General features: G+C 35.0%; 1 protein-coding gene across 4 annotated transcripts in view; it reads right to left on the bottom strand.

The window, feature by feature from the left end:
* Positions 1–19,880, bottom strand: part of COP1 (COP1 E3 ubiquitin ligase) — a 245,993-nt gene that overhangs the window by 181,742 nt on the left and 44,371 nt on the right. For all 4 annotated transcript variants that reach the window (XM_032317091.1, XM_032317088.1, XM_032317089.1 and 1 more), the window contains exons 6-8: positions 18,656–18,724; positions 2,520–2,579; positions 701–777 (exon numbers count right to left, since the gene is read on the bottom strand). In XM_032317091.1, coding sequence (XP_032172982.1) covers positions 701–777; positions 2,520–2,579; positions 18,656–18,724 — 206 coding nt within the window. The remainder of the gene's footprint in view (positions 1–700; positions 778–2,519; positions 2,580–18,655; positions 18,725–19,880) is intronic.

Below are 19,880 nucleotides of genomic sequence, written 5' to 3'. Positions count from 1 at the left end.
AAGTCCACTGAGCCATTATCCTAAATGGATTAACAAGATAAAAACATGTAAAACTGCTCTTACTTTGAACACTTCAAGCAGAAAGTTCAAATTCCAATTTTAGGTAGAATATATTTCATGAACTAAAACTTCAGAGCTAAAAGAACCATGGACATTTACTGTACTTCACAAATACTTAATGAACAAGGCCAGTCATGACTGCTACTCTAAAACCCAAGGAAACAATAACAAGCAAGACAAATACAATCCCTGTTCTAACAGAGCATATAGAAGAAAACACAAATTAAGAGCACAGAGTAATGAAGAAAATACCCAAGTTTTTAAGGGAAAAGCCCAAGGTTTTACTTTATCAAATTTCTCCCTAATATTACCTACCATTTTTCATCTTCTCAAATTATAGACTTTTAAGGTCATTTGCTTTTAACTCACAAGATATTTAAAGCTACTATTATTTCAAGAAATTCACCAAACTTTTAATCCAACAGTGAATTCACAGTATTACAATATTCTGCTGTTCGTGGCATGAAAATTTAAAGCATTAAGGAAACAGATGGGCCATCTGAATCTCATTTCTAGACCATGACCAAAAGCAATTTCTCAGGGGTTTTGTACATTACATGGAAAAATTCCCTAAGGACTAGTACCATATGTGCATTTTGCAACATAAATCCTAAGTAATTACAAGTTTGAAGCTTTGTACCTGTGTGATGGAGAAGGAGCTTCAAATTGAGGTACTGTGCTATCCTCACTGACAGGAGAGTACAAGCCGCTCATTTCCTGAAAACACAATTATTTGAGTTATAGTGGACACTCCAAACAGAAGATATGTAAAGTCAGATAAGTGAGATATATTACATTCCCTTCCAATCCTAGATTTTTATCAGACATTTTTCTCAACATCCCTATTTCTCAAGGCTTCCTCTCCTCAGAGCACAAAAGCAAGATATCTAAAAGTTTAAAGACAACTTTTTCTATGGTACACATTCTTAAAGAACTAGAAACTCTTTAATAAATATTGTTCATCACTAAGGAAGCCACCAAATGCAGAAAAAGACAAATGTAAATATTTCAAATGAGATGTACTATATTGTACAATAAGCTAATCATTAATCCAAGAGAGAACCCATTGATAAATATTAAGATAACTATGAGAGTATGGTACGTGAAGCATTAGTTTCAGCTCTCTGAAGTCCAGACAAACAGGGTATGTGTTTACTTTAAAAACATCCTCTGAGGGGCGCCTGGGTGGCTCGGTGGGTTGAGCCGCTGCCTTCGGCTCAGGTCATGATCTCAGGGTCCTGGGATCGAGTCCTGCATCGGGCTCTCTGTTTGGCGGGAAGCCTGCGTGTCTCTCTCTCTCTCTCTCTCTCTCTCTCTCTGCCAGCCTCTCTACCTACCTGTGATCTCTCTCTGTCAAATAAATAAATAAAATCTTTTAAAAAAAAAAAATCCTCTGAAAGCATTAAGTAACAGTCATCCTGATTCATATATTATTACCATTTTAAAATAATGACTTAGGGCTCTCTGCTCAGCAGGGACCCTGCTTCCTCCTCTCTCTCTGCCTGCCTCTCTGCCTACCTGTGATCTCTGTCAAATAAATAAATAAAATCTTTAAATAAAATAAAATAATGACTTAAAGTCTAACGCACTACCTCAGAGGGAGAAGTCTCTTAATCAACCATTATTGCATAAATTATGCACCTCTGAATCAAACCAACAACCTGGCCTTTTTTATGTGCTATTCTGATCAATGGGAAAGCAGAAATTTTAAAATGCCGCTAAAGATACGTAATCAGGTAGAATTACGTCTGTTTAATCCAAGCTCAATTCAGTAACACAGCCAACATGGGACATAAGCATAGTAGTAACAAGTTAAGAATGCCACATGGGATAATGAATTTCCACAAAATATTAAACTTAAGATCATTTTACATGTCTACATATCAGCAAAAGAAAGTTACAACATGTGAACAGTTTAAAACACACACTAAATTTAAATGAAGCTCAGAATATCACAACATAATAGCCTATGAGCCTCCAAGAGATCTTCCTATTGATTTCCATAAGTAAATTATATTATACTATAAATGCCTGGATTATTATTCACGTGTTTTCATAACTCTTTGTGAATTAACCTTAGCACAGTAGATACATAAAAAATTAATTACTTAGTAAAAGAATTGTGACATTGTAATTTTAATGATAATCGAGGGTTTTGTGGGTGTTAGTTTTAAGTTACTATGATACCATACCAAGAAAATTAAATGATTTTTTTCAATCTACCCAAGAATAATTATGGCAATAAAGCAGTGAAAACAAATTTAGAATACATTTTATCATAAAGTTTTCAGAACGCTTTTTCTACAGAAATGCATTCTGAATTAAAATTTAAGTAACATCTGTTACATTTTATATAGTGGAAACAAATCCCATAAATTCAATGCAGTAATTTAAAGGGAAAGTGACAATTTCATGAAACTGAAAATTGCTAGAGATGTGAGAAATTCCTGATTTCTTACTTCCACTCTTTTAATATCCTCTTCCAAAACACTCAGCTCCTTCTGGATCTGTTCCAATTGCTGCAGACAAAATAGAGAGGGGGGGATAAAAAGCTTAAACCAAATCACACTGGCATCACCGTGATCATAAAATAACTTTACACCTGGAAAATAATTTCTAGAAAATTGGACAGTAACAACAGACTGCAGGGATGAAAAACTCCAGACAAAAAGAGCTGCAAGGTCTATGTTAAGAAATACAGAGAAACTTAATGACTTTATTCATTATTCAGATAAAAATGATCAACAAAACTGACACTGTGACTTAATAAAAATAGGAAACATACAACAACTTTCCAATTACCTCATTTGGTAGCAATTAATGTCAGCATGTCAGCTATTAACTCCATTTTAAAATAGAAATTAGTTTCACAGAGGTTAAATCCCACTAGCCAAAAGCAATCACAAGTTAACATCTTAACATTTGTCTCTTGAGCATTTTTTAAGACATGTTTAAGATAATGCTTCATCTGGGGCACCTGGGTGGCTCAGTCAGTTAAGCATCTGCCTTCCGCTCAGGTCATGATCCTAAGATCCCGGGATCTTGCCCATATCCCCCATATCAGGCTCCCTACACAGCGGGGAGTCTGCTTCTCACCCTCCCTTTAACCCTCTCCCTGCTTGTGCACACAATCTCCTTCAAGCAAGCTTGCTCTCTCTGTCAAATAAATAAAATCTTAAAAAAATAAGATAATGCTTTGTCTTTGATATCTTATCTATGTGCATCATAACATTTTCCTACAACACTAAAATGCAAACATTTTAATTGCTGAATCATATTCAACAATCTATTTTAAAGATTTTATTTATTTATTTATTTATTTTTAGAATTTATTTATTTATTTGACAGAGATCACAAATAGGCAGAGAGGCAGGCAGAGAGAGAGGAAAGCAGGCTCCCTACTGAGCAAAGATCCCGATGTGGGGTTCCATCCCAGGACCCTGAAATCATGACCCAAGCTGAAGGCAGAGACAACCCGCGAGCCACCCAGGTGCCCCTCAACAATGTATTTAACCATTATCATCTTACTAGAGATTTAAGTTGTTGCCTGAGTAATTCTGGAACATAAGGCTGCATTTCAATTTTTATTAAAAGATTATTAAAAATGAAGTTATTCGGGACACCTGGGTGGCTCAGTGGGTTAAAGTCTCTGCCTTCGGCCCAGGTCATGATCCCAGGGTCCTGGGATGGAGCCCCAAATGGGGCTCTCTGCTTAGCAGGAAGCCTGCTTCCTCCTCTTTCTCTGCCTGCCTCTCTGCCTACTTGTGATCTCTCCGTCAAATAAATAAATAAATAAAATCTTTAAAACAAATAAAATTTTTTTTAAAAATGGAGTTATTCAACCAAAAATAGAGTTAGGAAAGCTTCACTATATGAAATGGCTTCCCAGAAACACTACACAAATTTAAATTTCTATCACCAGTATCTATAAGTGGCTGTCTTAATCTAGACCAAATACATTGAACCAATTTTTAAAGTGTAAAATAACAATTATGAACACTTGTGTAATATTGTGTAATATTTATCATAAGATGTGACATAGGTACTATGACACATTAGGAAAATGAAAAGCATCTAAGTGGCAGAAATGGTATTCAAATTATGGCAGTCCCTCTGCTCCAGAATTCCTGCTGTTACTCATTATGCTATAGTACTTCTTAAAAACAGTACCTCATTATTTAACTTTTCATTTCTTTCATAACCAGAAAGGGTAAACAGACTTTTAAGGTTTATTAACATTAGCACCTTCTCTTCTATGACAATCCATACATAATTGGTAATACAATTGGTAACTTCTTAATGCAAATATTTACCAGTGCTAAGCATTTTACTAAGCAGTGGGAAGAACAGGATTTAGAAAACTATAGTCCTAGGGGCATGTGCACCCCAATGTTTATAGCAGCAATGTCCACTAGCCAATCTATGGAAAGAGCCCACATGTCCAGATGAATGGATAAAGAAGATACACACACACACACACACACACACACAAAATGAAATATTATGCAACCATTTAAAAAAAAAAACAAAATCTTGCCATTTGAAACAATGTGGATGGAACTAGAGGGTAGTATGTTAAGCTAAATAAGTCAATCAGGGAAAGACAATTATCATACGACAAGACAGAGGGTCACAGGGGAAGAGGGAAAAATGAAATAAGATGAAACCAGAGAGGAAGACAAACCATAAAAAACTCTTAATCTCATAAGAAACTCTTAATCTCAGGAAACTGAGGGTTGCTGTAGGGAAGGGGAGTGGAAGAGATAGGGTGGCTGGGTGATGGACATGGGGGAGGGTATGTGCTATATCCGGTGCTATGAATTGTGTAAGACTGATGAATCACGGACCTATACCTCTGAAACAAATAATACATTATATGTTAATTTAAAAAAATAAAGAAAGAAAAGAAAACTATAGCCCTTGCCCTCATGGAACTCAGTCCAGGGAAGAGAACTAACAAGTAAGCCAACAACTGAAATATAGTCAATATTATGATGGTGGTATGCATACAGAATTTCAGGTAAGACTGCTTCTAACCTAGATGGAAAACGAGGGAAGAGGAGAGAGGCAACTGGGTAAGTGAAGTTAGATCTGAAAGTAAATGAAATGAAAGTAAATTAGCCTTGAAGGACTTACAGAATTTTGCTAGGGAAAACCATGAGGAAAGAGAATAAACAGGATAAAAAATAATACACTAAAGACATATAAGCTATGAGAAAGGAGAATAATAAATCTAAAGCTATGATAATTAAATCATCCAATGTCACCAGTACAGTCAGCAGAAATGAGAAATAAATAAACAAATAAATAAAAAGCAAGATGGTAGGGAGAACACCAATGTTTTAAGAGATGGGCAAAGAAAGAAAGAGCAGTTCTCCATTAACTATCAAGAAGTACAAAATGGTAGCCACAAAACCAAAAGACAACACAGCATACTATTATAGAAACCGTGGACAAATGGGGGGAGAGTGTAAAAAAAGTAATTAGCATTGTCAAATGCTTTCAACTCTTACATCCAGCTTAATAAACTATTCTGCACCCTAAAATTTTTCACACCATATTCCCACTTTAACCAAAACCTTGCTCTCCCTCAAAGACACAGTCTGTCTCTGAACTCTTTCAAATAAAAACTGATCAACTGATAAATACTCTCACAGCCCATGTCCATTTCCAAAAATTAGTCTTCCACTCCAAACCACTCTGATCTGGCTCAATCCAAGCAGTGAAATCACTCTCCTGATCTCAGCCATCTACAAAACATCCCAGTCATTTCCTACCATCACTGACACCCCTTGTCTTTTGCCTTTCGGTTCATGCATATTTTCAACACCAGCGATCCTAATCTCTAACTCAGAAAAGCATCCCATGGTCACCAATTAACCTTTTTCATCAATTACCTTGAAATGCTCCATTCTTCAAATCCTTATTTAAACAAATGCTTAGAGTCTTTAATATGACTGTTTTTAAAAATACATTTAAAGGAAAGATAAAATCAACATTTATAATATCAACATCCAGAGATAGCCAATATCACTGGTGTGATACATAATACATAATTAAGATCATATTAATAATTTCATTCCAGTTTTGAGCTTGAAACACCAGAGAAAAATTTCCAATATCACCTGAAATCCCAAAATAGTAAACTCTAATGCCCTATTCTCTGAGGATAATGCCCCACCCTCTTAGTACCCCCAAAGCTTATGCTGGACAACACATCTACTATTATATATGGATGTTGCTTTACATGAGGTAAACTTATTTTTTTGAAAATAATTTTATTGATGATCAAAAATCCAGGGAATATAAAAATAAAAATACTATAAGATCTAAAAAATAAAGGATAAAACTAGTAAGATATAAATGCTGCCCTAAGATAGAGAACATAAGATGACGCAACGTACCTATGTAAAAAAGTCTGGAAAAGTATCAAGACAAAAAAAAATTTGTTAAAATTTAGAGAAATGGAAATCACTTAGCACATACTAAATTTGAGGCATTTGTATTTAATGAGATTCTAAGGGTGTTTAGCTAAGTATTAGGGCACTGTGATAACTGTGATTTATAATAAAAAATATATAATTGGTTTTCATTCAGCTCCTGTCCACAGCTCCTAAAACCCTTGATGTTAAGTTTCCGTCCACTTAATGACATGCCTGGTGGCTAAGGGCTCCTGCAGAACCCCAAATGAGGGCTGGTTACCAAGGGAACCAACCATACAGGTTGGTGAACACATGGAGGTGCTGAGAGGGTAGCACACCTTGACAGTGCATGGAAGTTCTACATCCCTTCTCATATACCTTGCTCTGTGCATCTCTTCCATCTAGCTGTTCCTGAGCTGTATATTCTTTTATAATGAAGTGGAATCCCAGCAAGTAACTGTTTTCCTGAGTTTGGTAAGCCATTCTAGCAAATTATCAAACCCAAAGAGGAGGTCATAGGAACCTCCAATTTATAGTCAGTCCAAAGAACAGGTGACAAGGTGGACTTGCACTTAGCATCTGAAGTGGCATCAGCCTTGTAAGACTGAGCCATTAACCTGTGGACTCTGAGGCAAACACCAGGTAGAAAAGTATCAGAATTGAACTGAACTAGGGGACACTCACTTGGTGTCCACACAGAACTAAAGAATTGCTTAGTGCAAAAATCACTCACACAGGGGCGCCTGGGTGGTTCAGAGGGTTGGGCCTCTGCCTTTGGCTCAGGTCATGGTCTCAGGGTCCTGGGATCGAGCCCCGCATCGGGCTCTCTGCTCAGCGGGGAGCCTGCTTCCCGCTCTCTCTGCCTGCCTCTCTGCCTACTTGTGATCTCTATCCATCAAATAAATAAATTGAATAAATACATTTTTTAAAAATCACTCACACATCTGGTGGCCAGAAGTGTAAGAGCAGAGTGATGAATATAAGGGAAGCAAGTCGTTTCAGGCACCAATGCAAGACATGATAGTACTATAAAAGAGAAGAAAGACAAAGGCGAACAATTTAAAGGAAGTGGAAAGAAGAATTAATCTAAATTCACCCTTCAAACATGTTTCATAACTGCGAGCAGCAGCATCTAGAATAAAAGCATAAATCGGAGTCCAAAAATGTTTTGGATATACGAAGAAAGTCTACAAAGATGAACTATCAGTATCTGAATGAATACTGATCATTATTTGGGAATAATAACCAAAACCACCCTAGACCATATCCTCAGGAGTTTGGGGGTTACTAAAAATAATAATAAATACATATGATGGAGAAATGCTTGAAGCTCAACCCTTAGCCTATATTAATAGCAAGGCCATTCTCAACACAGCATGATGTGCCAAAACCCAAGAGAAAACTTTAAAAACATTCAAATTTAAAAGGTAAAGTTTCAGCGGCGCCTGAATGGCTCTGCCAATTGAGCATCCGACTCTTGATTTTGGCTCAGGTCATGATCTCACGGTCAGAGACTGAGCCCGGCATCATGCTGTATACTCAGCATGGAGCCTGCTTAAGATTCTCTCTCCCTCACCCTTTGCCCCTTTCCCTGCTTGCATACACACTCAATCTCTCTCTAAATTTAAAAAAAAAAGAAAAGAAAAGAAAAAAAAAGTGAAGTTTCAGAATTCCAGAAGACTAAAATGTAAAAGAATTTGAAAATAAGAAGTCCCCTTTTATTGACATTTACTTTGCTGCACACAGGTATCACTGATACGTATTTATCTGACCTGTGCTCATGATTTGAGAAAAATATGCTAAAGTATTAAACTTAGTGTGTGAATTTTGTTTTTTAAAAGCTAATACAATTAGGGATGCCTGAGTGGCTCAGTCAGTTAAGCGTCTGCCTTCAGTTCAAGTCGTGACCCCAGGGTCCTGGGATTGGGCTTATGTTAGGGCTCCCTGTTCGGTGGGCAATCAGCTTCTTCCTCTCCCTCTGCCTCTCCCCCGACTCTGCTCTCTCTCAAATGCATGTACTCTTTCAAATAAATAAATAAAATATTTAAAAAATTTTTTAAAATATAATCCTATATAATTAGGATAAACTGTAGCCACCAAGACTATTTCAATCATCTGACATATTCAAATCTGAACAAAAGAATACTGGTATACTTTCAGAAAAATGAGTTAAAAAAAGAGAGTAGCAAAATTTAACATATATATGAAAACAATAATGAGATACCCCTGTATATCTATTAAAGAATCCAAAATCCAGAACAATGACAACACCCAATTTGACAAGAATGTGCAGCCACAGGAACTCTCATTTATTCCTGGCAGGAAAGAAAAACAGAACAACAACTTTGGAAGACAACTTGGCAATTTCTTTTAAAAGTAAACATAATTTTAGCATATGACTCAGTAATTATACTCCTCGGTATATACCTAAAGGAGCTGAAAACGTGTGTCTATACTAAACCATATGTATAGGAGCTTTATTCATAATTACTAACTTGGAAGCAACCCAGGTGCCCTTCAGTAGGAAAAGGGTAAACAGTATTACATCCAGACAATGGAATATTATTTAGTGCTAAAAAGAAATGGGCTCTAAAAACTTAAGAAGACATGGATGAAACTTAAATGCATATTATTAAGTGAAAAAAGCCAATGTGAAAGGCTACATACTGTATAATTCCCAATCCTACGATATTCTGGAAAAGGCAAAACCAAAGAAACAGTAAGAATCAGTGACTTCCAGGGCCTGGAGATAGGGAACAGAATGAAAAGGTGGAGCACAGAAGAATTTAAGGGCACTGAGAATACTCTATATGACACTATAATGATGAATACATGTCATTAAACAGTTCTCCAAACCCACAGAATGTACAAAAGTGTACGTGTACAAGAGTGAATCCCAAAGTAAACTACAGACTTTGGGTGATTATTATCATGTGGGTTTATGAGTTATAACAGTGTATCCTCTCATGAGGGATGCTGATAATGGTGGAGGTTTTGCACATGTGAGGGCAAGGAGAACATGGGAAATCTCTGTACCCTCTTCTCACTTTTGCTATGAACTGAAAACTTCTGTTACAAAAAAAAAGAAGTCTTTAAATATATATACACATACATACATATACAGATACATTCATTCTACGAGTTACTACCAAAAGCCAAGCTCATTTAACCATATGAAGTACAAACTAAAAAGTCTTAGCATACCACTACCCCATAAACATAGACATATTTATAACACCTAAATTCTGTAATGTCAGGCAGGCTTAATTATAAGCTTTATTCAGTCCTCTGAGCATAACTTTTTTTTAAGTTGAAAAGAAAGCACAAAACAAGCAAGACCAAAAGGAAGGAAGGAAGGAAGAAAGGAAAAAACTGGACTACAGGTGACACAATGAGATGGCTTATTTAAAAGCAAATGTAAGTAGAAGTCAACAATACTGTGATAAGTTATAAATATAATGTAATATCTACAGTAACCCCTAAAAATCTATAAAGAAATGTATTCAAAACCACTATAAATAAGTAAAAATGAAATTCTAAAAAACATTCAAGTAACCCATAAAAAACAAACAAACAAAAAAAACAGAAAATAAACATGAAACAAATAATAAAATGGTAGGCTCAAGCCATAATACTTATATTAAATGTAATAATTATCACATTAAATTATTACATTAAATGTAAAATATTAGGGCTGAATCTGGCAGAGTGAATAAAAAAAATTTCTGCTATCTAGAAGAAACTCACCTCAAATATAATTATTCAGTAATTCACCTAACAAGGAAACAAAACCCAGTAAAAATGCAAAAAATTTTCATGATACATTTAAAAATTTTATATGGCAGCACAAAACTGTAGAAAACACATTCTTTTTCAACACAAATATTTCAAAATTTAACTAACCACCAAGTTACAGTGCAAATATATTCAAAGGAAAAAAGCAGAGTATTTTCTGACAACAAAATTAAAACAGAAATCAATAACAGAAAGACTACAAGAAAATCCCGATGTCCAAGTAGTAAGTTTACATCTAATTAACCCACAGGCCTAAGAAGGAACTATAATGAAAATTAGAAATTCTTTTAAACTAAGGAATAACAAACAGAATACCATACTAAAATCATTAGATGCAAAGGCCTTAAATCCTTGTATTAGGAAAAAAAATGCGCATAATAATATGTATATCCAAATTAACAAATTAGGAAAGGAACAATAAAATAAAACCAAAGTAGAACATTAGAAATTGTAAGGAGCATAAATTAGTAAAATGGAAAAAAATTTAAAAACAGAGACGATAAACAATGACAATAGTTGGTTCTGATTGAAACTGATACATCCCTGGCAAGACCTGATCAAGAAAAAAAAAGGAAAAGACAAAGCAGTAGTAAGGAGAGTCAGGAATGAAAAATATCAGTAAAAACTTAATATTAAATAATTAATATTGGGGCGCCTGGGTGGCTCAGTGGGATAAAGCCTCTGCCTTTGGCTCAAGTCATGGTCTCAGGGTCCTGGGATCGAGCCCCACATCGGGCTCTCTGCTCAGCGGGGAGCCTGCTTCCCTCTCTCTCTCTCTGCCTGCCTCTCTACTTGTGAGCTCTATCTGTCAAATAAATAAATAAAATCTTAAAAAAAATTAATATCAAAACCAATATGCCAATAAGATGAGGAAAATTTAGATGAAATAGACAACTCCTAGAAAAAGTATAACATGTCACAGGTGATATTTTTAACAAAAACTGAATAAGCACAACTGTTGTGTAACAGTTATTTTGTTCTAGAATAACTGAATAAGCACATAAGTGCTGCAGTAAGTGAATCAATAGTTTAAACCTTTCTGCAAGCAAACAAATCCAAAGAGATTCTTCAGTAAAATCTTTAAACATTCAGCAAAGATACCCTTCCTAGACTATATAAATCCTTCCAAAAAACAGAAAGAGGGTACAACCCCCCCCAAATCATTTTAACAATCTTTATAGCAAAGCTGGAAAAGATCAGTGTAAGAAAAAACTTACAGCACAATGTCACTAATGAAAATAGATGCAAAATCCTAAGCCAAGTATTAGAAAACCAAACAATACCTTGGCCAGGTAAACACCATGGCCAAGTTTGGTTTACACAAGAAATACAAGTAGTGCAAACAACCATCCCGGTGGGGTTTCCTAGAATGCAAAGTGTTCAGTGATAAAACTAGATAGAATATGCCTGGGCAAATCAGGATGGTTGGTCACCCTAGGTGCAATGCTGATTTACCTTTTAATATTAAACCAATGTAATTATTCACATTAACAGAATTTTTTAAGAAGTAAGTATCACCTCAGATGCACAAAAATTTTGAAAAATACGCAATCCCCACTCATGATTAAAAGGAAAAATGTCCTCTTAGGAAACTGGGAATAGAAAGTTACTTCCTTGAAAGATAAAAAGTACCTACAAAAAAACCTCCAGAAAACATCATACCTAATGGTGACACGTCGAAAGCTTTCACTTTGAGATCAGCACCAAGACTAGGATGCCCCGCTATCACCACTTCTATTCATCATTGTACCGGAAGTCCTAGCCAGCAGAGTAAGACAAGAAAAATAAATAAAAGATATAAGGATCATAAAGAAAGAAACTAAACTGTTATTATTTGCAGATGACGGTGTGTATACAGAAGACATAAAAGAATCTACAAATAATCAGAATTAATGAGAATTTAACAAGGGTGCTGGATACAAAATAATTATCTTATAAAAATCAACGGTATTTCTGTATACCAGCAACAAACAGTAAGAAACTGAAATCGAAGACACATTGTTTATAATAGTATTAAAAAAATGATGAAGACCTAAGAACAAATCTAAAACAAAGATATGTAAGAATAATACCCTGAAAAATATCAAAATTTTGAAAGACATTCTTAGGACCTAATTATAAACAGAGAAATACCACATTCATGGGTCAGAATACTCAATATTATATATAGATATGCTCTCCCAAATTGATTTATGGAATCAATAAAAATCACAGCAGGTTTACCATGAAAATGTACTAGGTGGTTCTAAAATTTATACAGGAACAAGAACCATAAATAGCAAGAATTTGCTAAAGAAGAACAGTAACTTCAAGTTCTAATATTTAATACAATGTAGTTTTGCCAAAAAGATAGACAAATACACCAGTGAAGCAGAAAAAAGAGCCTAGAAATGGACCCTCACATATACGGACACATTATGCATGACAAAGATGGTGCTTGAGAGCAATAGGAAAACGATGGGCTTTTTAATTAAGGATGCTTGGACAACCAGATATCCATATGAAAAGCTGCCTATCTCTCACATTATACACAATAATAAATTGTGTATAGCAGATTATAATCTTAATGTTAAAGATAAAAAAAAATAAAGCTTCAAGTACTTAATATGGCAAAATGTCTCCATGACCTCAAGGAGGAAATTCCTTACCTAACACAAAAGGCACTAATTATAACAGAAAAGACCAATAAATTTAACTCTACTAAAAACAGAAACTTCGTTGGTCAAGGATATCATTAAGATAATGAAATACCCCAATTAGATGAAGAAAATATTTGCTGAAGATATAGATAGAGGACAAAGAATTTTTATCTAGACTATATAAACAACACTCTTAAGAAAATCAACTAAGTAGAAAAGATGCAAAAAGCTTTAAACAAGTACTTTATACATACACAAAAAAATCCAAATGGCAAACAAAAAACATAGCATGTTCAACCTCATTTGTCATTAGGGAAATGCAAATTAAAACCACAAAGAAACAGCAATACATACTATCAAGATTAGCTAAACTAAGAAAGTCTATTGTGATACCAAGTAATGAATGGCAAGAATACAGTGCGAAAGCAACATGTATACAACACCTGTAAGAAGAGTAACTACTACAGATACTCAGGAAAACAGTTTGTTATATACTAAAGATGTGTCCTATGACTCATCAATCCCACTCCTACACACATACCATTGCTACATATGCATACATACACCTGGGTACATACACAAGATAGCAGCACTGTTTGTGAATAGGCCAAAACTGAGAAGAACCCAAAGTCCAACAACCACAAAACTGGGGTATATTCATTTAATAAAATACTATACACAAAACTAACCAACGACAGCCAAATACAACAATATGGATAAGCCATAACCTTGAGTCAGAGAAGAACAGAACAAACATTACAAATTGCAGAAATAAATATATTGAAGTTAAAAAAAAACAACTTATAAATACTTAGGCATAGGGGTGCCTGGGTGGCTCAGTGGATTGGGCCTCTGCCTTCGGCTCGGGTCATGGTCTTGGGGTCATGGGGATCAGACCTCGCATCGGGCTCTCTGCTCAGCAGGGAGTCTGCTTCCCTCCACCCACCATCTCTGCCTACCTCTCTGACTACTTGTGATCTCTCTCTCTGTGTCAAATAAGTTAAAAAAAAAAAATCTTTAAATAAATAAATAAATACTTAGGCATCAAAACAATAAAGAAAAAAAGGAAGGTGATAAATATCAGACCACTGACCACCTAACGTGCAAGGGAGAAAGCTATAATCTGGAAAGGTTATGGAGGAACATTGGGAGTCCCAGTAATAATGTGACTCTTAAATCAGGATGGTGGTTACATGAATGGTCACTCTACATAAATCTTTAAACTGTAAGTTTGTTTTATGGACTTTTCTTGTTTTCTTTCATATAAAACACTGTAAAATTAGCTCACTGGAATTCCATACAAAACCAAAAGGAAACCAAGACTTATCAAAACTATCCTACTACAGTAAACAGGTAAAAATATCCAGAAGTATATTTCAAAATTAAATCAAATTAAATATATGACAGGTGTTTAAATGCTAGTACAAATCTGGCTTTTACATGAAAACCCAAAGCTCCTTTGTTCAATCAAACCATGAAGAAAGAATGACATTTTCATTTAAATACATACACTTATTAAATGCTATAGTAGGCAGAATCTAAGATAACCTCCAAAGATTCCCACTTAATATTCACAGACACACATGCAGTTCCCTCTCTTGGTGTGAGCTGGACTTAATGATTTGCTTCCAATGACCAGAAAATAGCAGGTGAAGTTACAAAAATTATACAACTGCTATCTTCAAAATGCTCTTTCTCACTGGTTCCCTGTGAGAGAAGCCAGCAGCCATGTAGAAAGCTATCTATGGAGAAGTCCATGTGGCAAGAAATTGGTATCTCTTGTCTAACAGCCAGTGGGTGACCTTGGAAGGGTTCCTATCCTGGTCAAATCTTGAGGTAACTGCTGCCCTGGCCAACACCTTGATTGTAGCCTGGTAGAAACTCTGAGCCAAGGCACTCAGTTACATTGTACAATAATTCCTGACCCAACATACCAAATGTTCAATTTTTAAGTCATCAAATTTGAGCATAATTTGTTACACAATAATAGATTACTAATACAAATGCCTACAACTGTGTGTCCTTCTCTTCCTATTTGAAAAAGAGGGACCCCTGGGTGGCTCAGTGGGTTAAAGCCTCTGCCTTCAGCTCGGGTCATGATCCCAGAGTCCTGGGAGGAAGCCCTACTTCGGGCTCTCTGCTCAGCGGGTAGCCTGCTTCCTCCTCTCTCTCTGCCTGCCTCTCTGCCTACTTGTGATCTCTGTCAAATAAATAAATAAAATCTTTAAAAAGAAAAAAAGAAAGAAAGAAAAGAAAAGAAAAAGAGTCAGTAGGGGAAAATAATTCAAAAATTAAATGTAGGGTTCTAAGAGCCCAAAAGGACTAGCAAGATGTGATACTGAAGTAAATAACTATGTTAAATATGAAAAGAAGATTTAATTTCTTAGATTGATATATATCAATATCTAAACCAATACCCATCATAACCCTAATAAAAACTAAGTCTAAGATCACAAAGTTAATTTCCAAAGTCTGAATGCTAATCTTGGAAAAATAAATTCAAAAGTAGTAGTCTGCCTCCTGGTCAGCCTATATTTTGCTTGAATAAATTCAAGTAAAAATTATACAACAGGAGATAAGAGCTCTAACAACTATATTTATTTTGAGGATTAAGCATGCAAATACTTAATAACATATGCAAGAAAATATAGTCACTTTATTGTCTGTACTAAATTATGAGGTATTAATCAACTAATTTCCTAAAGTTTATTTTTTTATTTATTTGAGAGAAAGAGAAAAAAATCAACGCAAGTGGAAGGAAGGGGTTGAGGAGGAACAGAGAGAGAGGGAAAGAGAATTTCAAGCAGGCTCCACACCCATGGAAGAGCCTGTCCCACCCAGATCTCATAACTCTGAGATCAGGACCTGAGCGAAAATCCAGAGTCAGACGCTTAACTGACTGAGTCACCCAAGCACCCCTAGACTAAAGTTTATTATGATTACATAGCACTACTGTACCTAACTCTAATTATGAAGAAGTTCATGAAATTCAAAGTAATTTTTAAATTTTTTAAAAAATTGTAAATGTTTAAAGTCTGCTAAAAAAAAATAATAATAAAAAAATAAATAAAGTCTGCTAACCTAGCACTAAACTTTTAAATTTGTAAACCTTTGTTAACCTAGCTCCTCAGTCCCTTATATAATTAAATACAAAATACTCAAAATCACTCAATCATGGATACATTAAAAAAAAGAAAACCAAAATGTATTAATAACAATATAATCAGTGAATAGAAAAGGCACCAATATCCAGAAGTACTAAGAACTAGTGCACTTCTTGGTTAAATTGCCTACCATTAGAAAATATGGTTCAAGGGGGGAAAAGAAATCATTTAATCACAAGGATAAAACTAAAGTTAAGCTGCAAAATTCTATAGCACAATTAACCCAGATATTTAATGAATAAAATATAGAAACACTGATACTAAGAACTATGTGATCAAACACAGTATCTTAGAAGGTATTACTCAAGGCCATCAGCCACCACATCAGAGAAAGGACAAATTCCTATCACCAGGAAGAGTTAATTACTAGGAAACAATTCTCTATCGATCTCTCCCATTTCAGAACATGCTGTCATAGCTTTTGTTCCGAATTACTTTTCAAGGATGTTTCTAAAGCAAACACCCTGGCAAGACGGAAATGGTGACTTTCCAGGACAAAGGACAGATTTGTTTTCTGATCAATATGATAAAAATGGTATCTCCCTGAAGGGCAAAGACTAAACTGGTTTTCCAGCAGACCCCTTTAAAAGACTGGGAATTTCTAAGCTCCGGATTCCTTTGTCATTACATAAATCCACTATGTATGTGCAGCATTCACTTGAGCCCATCTCTACATCGCCCCTTTGGGACTTGAGGATCAGAGAAAACATGCAAACATGCAGCAGCTGTGCCAGATGTGCCATAATAAAGTCCTCTATCTCCAGCCCAGAAGTCTCATGGAACAGACAGCACAAGTGAAACTATGACAGGCTAACTCATCAGCTTGCTAGTAAGGTTATTAATCTCAGAATCTTCAGGGGTTTTTTTGGAGCTACATGCTGTATCCTTATTACCTGAGACATTTTCAACTCTAACAATTTTTTGCAAGCATTAATACATCCCTACAAAAGAAGTGAAAAACCTCAGGGGCTAATGAAAACCTTAAATAATACAGGACACAGATAATGACCAGCCATTTAATTTAAACCCCAAACATCCTCATATTTCAACTATACACTTAATTGAGTCATTTACTCATCCATTATCAGGTAATTCCTCATGTACTTAATCCCACTTTCAATGAGTTGAAAGTCTAAGGCAGAAAGAAGCATATGGAACTACTACAAAACAATTTCATTCTGTTTTAAAGTTGGGAGGTATGTATGAAATGTGAAAAACCATCACTTCTCTAAAGAATTTTGTACAACAAAAAGATGTTGAGTGTACATATTAAATTAGTAATTTTATTTGTACATATAATATTTTCAGCTTTGCTATTCAAAATGTAGTCCAAGGACCCAAAATATCAACACCTGAAGCTTGCTAGAAATGCAGATTATGGGGCCTAACAAGATCTTCAGGTGATTCTTACACATACCAAAGTTGAAAAAGTACCCAAAAAAAGAAAAAAACAATGAGAGGAATAAATTTTATACCTGATCTTAGCCAAAAGGCCAAGAAGCAACAGGGAGGAAGAAATTTTAAATTTATAGTGAAGATAATGTTTTTTGTCAGTAGATATAGTAAAATCAAAATTATTAGCTCAGTAAAGCTTAAGGATGAGAAAAACAGTCATAAACCATGTAAAGAATATTTAGCCGTTAACAATATCATAATACAGAAAAATCCAATTGGAACAAAGTATGAAACAGTTAAAAAAATAGACATCACGAATAATCAAAAAAGGGGAAATACCAAACTAAGGTAATGTAAAGGTTCTGATAATGTACACTAATAGTACTTCATCAATATAAAGACATCTCTCATCTTTTTATTTTCAAAAATAGACAGCCTAGACCTTAGCACATTATATATTTTTATTAGCACATTATATATTTTTTAAATGACTAAAAAACAACCTAATTAGATAACCTAAAATAAAAATTTAAGAGATTTGTGACAGTTAGGAATTTAAATATAAAACTGCTTTCAAAGTTATATCAGCATTGTCCCCGTAGCACAGGATTTTGCGTTTGATTTTCCCATATTTTGTACAAGTCTGAAATGACTAAGGAATTTTATGAACATTAAATTAGAACATTCTGATTATAAGATTATTAATTAAAAAATTATCTTTTCAGTATACTTCATGTCTTACGCTTTCCAGGTTTTAAGTAGGTAGCTATATTTTTACTTGCATTTTCCCCCAGCATGCATTTTTGCCGTAAGAAATATCTGAAACACTCTCTACTTCAGACTATATTATCTAAAGTTTCCTAAATCTTCTTTTCAGGGTGAAGGGTAGGCTGTCATTTGATAATTCCATTTTCTATTTTTTGCTGCATTGAGGTAAGTCATTGTACTCAATCCTACAGAAAACTTTTTAGCACATCTCCAAAAAGGGATTTTTAAAGTATCAAGTTCTAAGGTAAAAGAAGTTAAAATACAAAGAGTTAGAAAACTGCCTACAACTTAAACACTTTTTAAGTGTTTAAATGAACTTTTTAGCATGAAATGCCTCTACAAAAATGGGGAAAAATGGGAACAGTCAGCAACAGTAAATGAGACATTATGTAAAACATACAAAATAATATACCTCTCTCTTATTTCTTCTTGCAACCTTGAGGAATTCCATAAGGATCTGTAGTTGGGCTGCATGTGATTCCTATAATAGAAAATTATAATTGTTCTTTTAAAAATATAACTACGAGTTCAAAGTTTTCTTTAAAACCACAGTATAACCAGTATGAAGCAAATTCATGCATCCATTTAGCCTATTACTACCATTTAATCAGTTTTCCTGATTAAAAACTGTTTTTAACTGGCATTTTTAAAATCAAGCTATTTTCAGAGCGCCTAGGTGGTTCAGTTGGTTAAGACTTTGCCTTTTCCTCAGGTCATGATCCCGGGGGCCCTCTGCTCAGTGGGGAGTCCGCTTCTCCTCCTGCCCCTCTCCCATGTGTGCTCTCCCTCTCTCTTTCTCTCTGAAATAAACAAAATCTTTAAGGAACAACAACAACAACAAAAAAAAACTAGCCATTTTCCCCAAAACTAAAACTAATTTTAAGAAATATAGCCATATGGGGTTTCCATGTCATGCTTTCCTTTCTCTTTCCTTCCTTTAAAATACTCTATCACTATTTTTGGCCATCTTATTTACTTTCTGTCTTAGTGCAGACCTCTTTGGGTTGGTTTTGTTGGGGGCTCTCTGTGCCTCCTGAATCTGGATTTCTCTTTCCTTCCCCAGATTCAATAAGTTTTTAGCTATTATTTCTTCAGACAAATCTTCTGTCCCCTTTTCTCATTCTTCTCCTTCTGGGATACCTATCAAGAGACTATTATGCTTGACAGTCTCTCTGACTTCCTGGATCTATTCTCATTTTGCATATTTTTTTCCCCTGTCACCTGCTCAGCTTGATTACTTTCCATTACTCTGTCCTCTAGGTGGCTGACCTGTTCTTCTACTTCCTATTGGTTGCTATTTATTCCAGGTGGTCTATTTTTATTTACATTTAATGAGTCCAATAGCTCTAACTGGTTCTTTTTTGTGTCTCCTCTCTCTTGTTGGAGGATCTCATGGAGGTTCTGCACCCCTTTCTCAATTCTAGCGAGTATCTTTATGCGCATTACTTTAAATCTGCTATCAGACATATTACTTATCTCCATTTTGTTTAGGTCTCTTGCTCTGATTTTGTTCCGCTCATTCACTTAGGACATATTCCTCTCTCTCCTCACTTTGACCATTGTTGTGTCTATGTGTTAGGAAAGTCAGCTACGCCTCCCACACTTAAAAGTAGTGGCTTTATGAAGAAGAGGTCCTG

This window comes from Mustela erminea, chromosome 17 (assembly GCF_009829155.1).
Source record: "Mustela erminea isolate mMusErm1 chromosome 17, mMusErm1.Pri, whole genome shotgun sequence".
In the NCBI taxonomy this organism is placed as follows: domain Eukaryota; kingdom Metazoa; phylum Chordata; class Mammalia; order Carnivora; family Mustelidae; genus Mustela; species Mustela erminea.
This window is presented reverse-complemented; position numbering and strand designations above follow the sequence as displayed.